This window comes from Plasmodium inui (assembly GCF_000524495.1).
Source record: "Plasmodium inui San Antonio 1 unplaced genomic scaffold supercont1.99, whole genome shotgun sequence".
Lineage (NCBI taxonomy): Eukaryota > Apicomplexa > Aconoidasida > Haemosporida > Plasmodiidae > Plasmodium > Plasmodium inui.
This window is the reverse complement of record NW_008481933.1, coordinates 19903-27744: the sequence shown is the minus strand read 5'-3', so window position 1 is coordinate 27744 and position 7842 is coordinate 19903. Positions and strand designations below refer to the sequence as shown.

The window sequence follows — 7842 nt, the reverse complement described above, 5'->3', positions numbered from 1 at the left end:
GTTAGCTAAAAACCCGAAATGTTAGTCCTCAACCTGAAATGCAACTTTCATGTTGTCACAACCCCTTCCTAATACACTCCCAATCGTTGTCTAGTACAACGGTTGACTAATGCTAATGGTTGTTCTTCGACCCCCTAAACCCTGACTTACAACACATTCATTTGTTCTAATTTGTTCTATTCCAATCTAAATCCGGAATCCGAAGTGTTGTCTAATGTTGTTGTTCAACTTCCAAAAGGGGGTTACTCTTCCTTCTAATGGCCACCCCCTCCCCTAATCACGGTATAGACCCCCTTAAATGGAGGATTCTACTAAAATAAAGGGTTAATTCATAATATATAGGCTGTCTAACTTAGGTTAATTCTAATATTCTAAGATGTTGGTTGTCTAATGACATTCCAAGGGGGGTCAACCAACCCTTTCCAAGATGGACTACCTACTTCATCCTTGTCCAAGGAAGGAGTCTAGTTGGTTGTCCAACCCGCTTACAAAATCCTAATGGGTTCAACCTAATTTCTTAGGACAAATCTAGATTGCATTACAATCCTTGTCTAACAACTCCTAATCGACGATTGACAACTCCTTCTAATGGTTGTCCATGTTGTAAAGGTACTTCTTATTCCAAGGGGGGAAGGCACCCCCTTCTTCTCATGGGTCGACTTCTTTACCTGACTTAGTCTTTGGTCGGTTGGAAAATTGTCATTTCTGGGAATCGAACCCATGTCCACTTGATTCCACACTAGAACTAATCTGTTGAAGCTTCCTAATGTAGGATGATGTCATCTCTTACCAAAGGAAGACTCCCCCCTTACTACGGCTTCTTCCCACTTCTGATGGACAATTTCTAATAGTTGTTGATTCATTAGACAATAAACAGAAGACAACTCTAAAACCGGAATTAGAACAATTCTTCCATGGGATTCACTAATTCAGTAGCAGATTATTCATCCTTGTCATGGTAACTCTTGTTAGACGAAGCTTGATTCCTTCATCACAGTCCTTCCCCTATAATATAGGACGATGTTATGACCCTCTGAAATTTTTCCACCTGATCCAGATATCACTTCAAAACCGGTATAAAAACTCATAATATACGTGTCTAATGATGATTCAACCTTTCTAAACCCGAATTCCAAAACTTTTTTTTTTGACCCCTTCCACGACTAGTCTAATACCACGACTTAGGTTGGGGTGCCTCTTGGGGGGGGTAAAATTCGATTGTCAGACAACTCCCTAATTTTGGCTTAATCACACCACTATAGACAGGGGGAGTCCAAAATGACTCTTCCTAACATCCTATATAGGGTTATTCTTTCCTAATTCCTGGGTCCAATTTTTATTGTCAACACCCCTTTCTTGTGTACATAATCTGTCTACTGGCTATTCATTCCTTATATAGGTTGATGTTATAGGTTGTTGTTCAATTTACACACATCCCATTCCAATACAACCATTTCTGGGGGCAACCTAAATCCGGTGTCCATCCTAATTCTTGACAAAAAACAACTTCTCATGTTGTCTAATCCATGGTTGTCATGCCAGTCCCCTTTACTGTTCATAGTGGTTGGGGGGGTCCATATAATGGTCACTTCATCTTCGACACAAACAACTTTTCTCTGATAACACACTTCCATGACGGTACTAATAAGGGTAGATCGAAACATAGAACAAATCTAATGGTTGATGAAATGGTTGTTCCATTTGACCCTTTCTAAGGGGGTACTCCTATAACCTACTTATAAGACAACCCCCTATTATTGGGGGGGTTGCTTCACCCTACTAAGGACAAAGACACCCTTTCAAGTGGTTGTTCTCCTATTTTCTGGTCCGACAGATCAATCCTAGATGATAAAATGACAACTCCTGTAGGTCCGAAATCGGACCCCTTCTGGTTGTCTATGGTTCACTTTGCTGGTACCACCCCTTATAAGGAAGGGACATCCCAACCCATGCCAGGTGAAAGTCGTTGGAATTCATAGATTGACTCATAGTTCAATTCTTTGTTGTCTAAGATGCTCCCTTACATCTAATTATGTGTTAGAATGGTTCTATTGATTGTTCCATTTGGGTCATTCTAAGTCCTCTAACAACCATACAGTTGTGGAGTCACTATTAATTAACGGACAAATAGACTAATAAAATGAAAGATGGTACACATCTTAACACAATTTAGACTTAATCTCGACTCACTTGAACACATAACATATTGTTTGGGGCAGAACTAATATATTGAAGGAAGGTCATCCTAGGGGGGACAGAATTACTTTGTTCACCCATTTGCACAAATAGGGTCTGATTCAACGTTGTAGACGAGTGTATCAACTTCTCGTGGGGAGGAGATCATAATAGTATGGGTTACTTCCCAATCCGAAAACCTGGACCACAGCTATACTCATACTCGCCCAAGCGGCTCAACCCTCCTATTCTATGCCGCAACAGGAAGGACTGAAATATTGATCTTGTCCCCTCCTGAGTTGCTTCTGTCACCATAACTCATCGTGTCTCTTCCTCCGAAGGCTCTTTTCTTCCTGCCCCGACTCCTCTGGGGGCCCCAAATTCTAAATATCCCATAGGCCCCCGCCAGGCCTAGTAATAGAACGCCAATTATACCACCTATAATGCTGTAGAGTCCTACACCCTCCTGACCTGACTTCGCTTCCTTCCTCGTTATTGCTGAGTTGTCTGTCACTGCCTCGTTGCGTTGTCCCCCTAACGGGGATATGCCCTGGTTTCGACTTTCTCCTGGCTTCTTTTGGTCCACTTGCGATGTGCTTGACTGCTGTTCCCTCGCTTCGGTTAACCTTGCGCCACTGTTGGACGATGGGGAGGGGCTCCGGTTGTCATCCCTTTGAGTTTGATAAGTTCGTCCTATGGGGGTATCTGAGACAGTGGATAGGCGCTTAGTTGTCCCCAATCTTTTTGATTCAGGCTGATTTTTTAACGTTGTATTCTTGTTGGGGTCGTCCGGCTGTCTCCCGGCTCCGGGGAAGCTCCTGGCAGTCATCTCTACTCCTTTTATTTTAGTGGATTGTTCCTCTCCGGATATTGATGCTTGGTTTCCTTGAGTACAATTAGGCCGACAGTCGGAACCCAATTTGTTCTTGGGGCTCATCCATAATTTACGGGATTTTTCATCCTTCTCTCCTTTGTTATCACATTGTAGTTTGTTATCTTCTACTCCACAATAGTACCACTTTGATTTGGGTTCCTCAGTTCCAGAATCTGTAACCCATCTGTCGATATAATATGGCCCACATTCTGGACAGAATAGGCTCATTCCTGTATATACTGTTAGGACTAAACTCATAGCTGCATCGTTGCACCTGCCTCCTATTTCCCCTTTTATGCATTCTGTTGTTGCTTTCCCTGGGGGGGGGCCGCTGTTCCCAAACCAACTCTTCCACTTGTTCCGAGAATTCCTTAATGCATTGTCGACATGGTCGCACATCTTCCTCCTTCCTGGATATTTGTTGCTGCCTTCAGTCAGTGAATCGATTAATCCAGTAAAAATACATACTATGAGTATGAGAAGTTTTTTGCCATCCTTTGTGTCATGCCAGGCTACAGTTGAGATTGTATCTTCATTTAATACTGCATTCCACTCCTGTCCTGTCCATATCCTGTTCTTGTGATCTTCATGAGTTGTTACTAGTTGGTTTCCTTGTATTTTGTCAATGATCTTATCCACTATCTGACCCCAGTTGAACTCGTTTTTGTCATTATCCTTAATCCCTGAGCTTATAGTGGGGTTGAATTCCTTGTCCCACTGGTCCTCTTTTGATCCTATTAACACTTTATTTAACCATTCATTCAGCCCTTCCCATCTTGACTTACCTTTTTTCACTAAGGAGGGGTAACAATATGGTACACGGTTATTCGTTGAACATTTCCCAGCTGTTTTGTTTGGATATCCCCAGGAACTTCGCGGCCGCCCCCAGTCATCTAAGGTCCACGCCACATTTAAAGCTTCTTGCATCAGTTCATCTGATTCTTTGCTGTTCCTACTTCTGCACTCGATTTGCCCTTGTGTTACAGTTAGAATTTTTCGGTACAATTCTCTTTCTTAGTGCATCCAGCCAGGAGCCGCTGTGGGGGTGCCTGGATTTATTCGAATGACTGCTAAATTCTGGAGATCTTAGAAAAAAGTCCCCGTAGTCTCACTTCGTTCTGCTATTTGAGAGTCACGCTTAGAGCACTGGCTTATTTTATATTTGGACTACTTGATTAGTGATAAATACTCAATCTTGCACGCTCAATTTTATCTTGTTTCTGCGGATTCCTATGCCCCTTGGCTTGTTTCTTATTCCTTAATTGAGTTCCTGATAGTTCCGCGGTTATTTGCCCAGGTAGAGTTCGGGGATTTTGGGTTTTTCTTTCCTGGCTCCGGAATCTCGTGGATGTTGGCTTAGGTTACCTTCGGAGTGTTATAGTGACTGCTCTGTGGTTGTATAGATACTTGGTATTGGTTCCTCAATGTTTTCTTCTTTTTAGTCCTGGTTTAATGCTTAAGTTTCCTCGGCTGGATATTTCTCCCTTTTTTAGATAGCCCGGGGGGTGACCCTTAGGAACTCTACAAGCGTTGCCTTCCTCCCCTTTTGACTCGTAGGGGATTGGGATTGTCAGATTCTAAGTTGGTTGCAAGGCCCTACTTTTCCTTTTTTGGAGTTGGGTCATTTGAGTCGGATCATTCATGATACATATTTCATAGGGAATGTTGTTCATGATATTTTCTCGTCATGTTGCTGTTTTCTTATATTATCTACTACTTTAACTTTTTCGAGGCATACTGAGCCCTCTACTGAGGCACTTTGGCGGGTGGTATTCTTTTCTTCACTTAGCTCCTTCGGGTGGGTTGGGAGTTTTGTGGATCCTTCGGATATAAACTGTCATTTTTTCATTGGTCATTACCTTTGACTAAGGTCATGGGCTTGTTCTAAATCATAGACTATATCAGGGGCCGGTGTCTGGTTCCTTGTTCCCCCTCCACGACAGGTGTACCCCTTCGGACGCCTTGATATTTTACTGTTGTAATCTCAGAAACTCCTTCTTTATTCTTTGAGTTGTCCTTTCCTGGGAAGCCCCTTTGGTCCCACTTTATTCGTCTTTATCTCGGGGTTTTTCCTTACTCAGGGGGTCCCTTCTCAATGCACACTGATAACACTGGGGGGCAGTTCACTTTATCCCTTTGGGGAGAAGCTTCTTTTGGTGGGAATGTTTTATATTCTTTACTATTTGGTATCTTCTATAACTGCTTTCCCCTTCTGCGGGCCCCTTGACACAACTATTTATTGCTAATTACTCAATTCACACTGATCCAGTTGGACTATTGCCTCTCCCCGGTTCTAGGATGAATCACATCCTTCTGTCTAGGTGTTGGTTGCTTTGTCCAGCCGGAGAGTAACTTGTTGTAATTACCCCTTCTTCTGGACAGGATGACTATTATAATACCTGCCATAGTTTAACAGAAATTTAAAGAAAATTATTTAAAACTGTTATATATTTGTAGTTATAAAATCACAAGAAGCCATTATAGGATATTACATCTTAGTGGAGCGAATACAATAAACCCTCTTAAATCCTTTCGACTCGTATTTCCCCTGATGCCTCTAGCATTCAGTGCCATCTATATTACCTCGGTTGGGATATCCTATTATAAATATTCATATATCTCTTATTCTTCGTTAACTCCCACCGTATTCTTCTCATCCTTTTGTTACTACCTCGATACTTCCTGTATTATATTGGATCATTATTTTATCCTGGTTCTTATAATGTTCGTAGTCTATACACATTTAGAACGCTTATTCATTTACTGACTCAGATACTTTATATGTATTACTCCTTCGAAATTTATTCGTTATCAACTATTTAACACATTTCCCTACATGTCATGATCCTGTGCATAAGAGTGCACTGTCTAAAGGACCCCTGCTCATTCATCCGTCATTTTTGTAATATTATGTATTGCCTCTGATCCGTATATACCGAGCGACTATTGGTGGAGTTACATCTGTGTATACCTTATTTGACGTTTTCGGATACAGACTAATATATAATGCCTTCCTACGGATGACTTTACGGGAATACCATATTATCCTGACTGAGCTGTAATTATTTTGACTCTTATTGCGACTTCCCCTTATTCAGCTCATTACTTCATCAGGAAGTTGAACGTTTTCCTACTTTCATATAATCTATGCATTAATATAGACGACTATTATATCCATATTCGAATACGATCTGTAATTTCTAATCCTGCAGCTTTCACTATCTATACTCCTCTAGAAAATAGGATATCCACAAGAAGGAATTGTATTCTTTTATAAAAAGTAATTATGCAATTGATTATTTAATTATTACTTATACAAGGATTTCTTACACGTCGTATACTTTCTTCCTCATTCCAATGAATCATTCATTCCTGCACAATCCTCGATGCAAATTTACTCAATTCCCTATTTGTTCAATAGGGGGCGCGTAATCCTAGTCTAGGATTCGTCCTTGCATACTGGTCTTTGTAATTCTACTGTTAGAGTTACGGTCGTATAACATGGGATCTAACTGGATCCCTCCATGTTTTCCGTAAAGAGATTGGTATAACGGTGTTTACCTACTCACCTGTATAGACCATCCCTGTAACAACAGGGAACCAGCGTGTCTTGTACCTTGCCCTTCTTAAAGGTAATGTCTTATTCAAATTTCTTATCCTAGTTGTTGTGACTGTATTCTATGCCTTCTCTACTATGAAGACTCTCTGTGACAGTATCTGACTATTGATTGTACCATAGTCCTTAGTTCAAGACAGTAGAAGGATTAACCCCCTTGCATCTGGGTTGATACTCAGGGAGTTTCCTTCCTAAAACATGCTTGAACCTTTATAAATGCACAAAGAAATTGATGTTTTTACTATGGAATATAAAAGCCCCAAGAAAAAATCACTACGAGACCGGGGGATGAACACCTTTAAAATGCTCCAGAGCTCCATCTGATTAAGATTCCTTGTCCGACTAGTTAGGAAGGAGAAAATATTATATCCTAATAGTGACTATTGGCATCGTGTATAATACTTACTGGCTGATATTAGGGTTAGTGTGACTCATTATCACAATTCCTCAAAACATAGATAACCTTCAATCACTTAATTATGCCCCTACAATTCTTATGTTTATATTGCTATATATCCACATAGGCATAGATATACAACATTGAGTCTTAGGTACATATTAAGATGTCACACACACTTGCCTACAGATTAGACCTCCCTATTATACACGTCCTTCAGGAGATTGAAGGCGCATGTCATATCTAGCAAGGTTTTGTAACATATAAAGTTACCAATCTCATTATTTAACCTGCATAGAGACACCATCTTAAGTTAATGCTAAATATTGCCCGAATATATATATCAACATAGGGCATTATCAGCTTCTTACGAGTAATCCAATTTTTTATGATTTCTAAACATATTTCTACGCAACAAGTCTTTCTTTTATGTTCTTAAATTATTTAGAACGAAATATCTATTCATATGGAAAATTAATGGACACAACTTAAAAATCATCACTGTCATGTACAGATGGAATCTATTTGTCCACTAAAGTATGAATCATCATGTATAAGGATTAAAAGAGCAGGTACCCTCCTATATGCTTCCTTCTTAGGACATCAGTCACGACCCTATTCCAAAGAGTGGGGAGATGTTCCATGTTGAAGAAAAGATGCAACATGATAAATCCTATCCTTCATCTTTTTTTTAGTGTAATTAATGCTTTATGGGTAGATTTCCATAATAAAATTATGAGGTGAATACATCCTCCTCTCCTGTTCAGGGGTTTCAAATCC

At 40.3% G+C, this 7842-nt stretch overlaps 1 protein-coding gene across 1 annotated transcript; it reads right to left on the bottom strand.

Moving 5' to 3' along the window:
* Positions 1 to 2425: 2425 nt before the first annotated feature.
* On the bottom strand, positions 2426 to 4722 carry C922_05565 (hypothetical protein; the record flags this gene model as incomplete). The annotated part of the gene is made up of 2 exons (XM_008821136.1): positions 2426 to 4062; positions 4650 to 4722. 2 exons carry the CDS (start codon positions 4720 to 4722, stop codon positions 2426 to 2428), a joined length of 1710 nt encoding a protein of 569 aa, XP_008819358.1.
* Positions 4723 to 7842: the final 3120 nt, after the last annotated feature.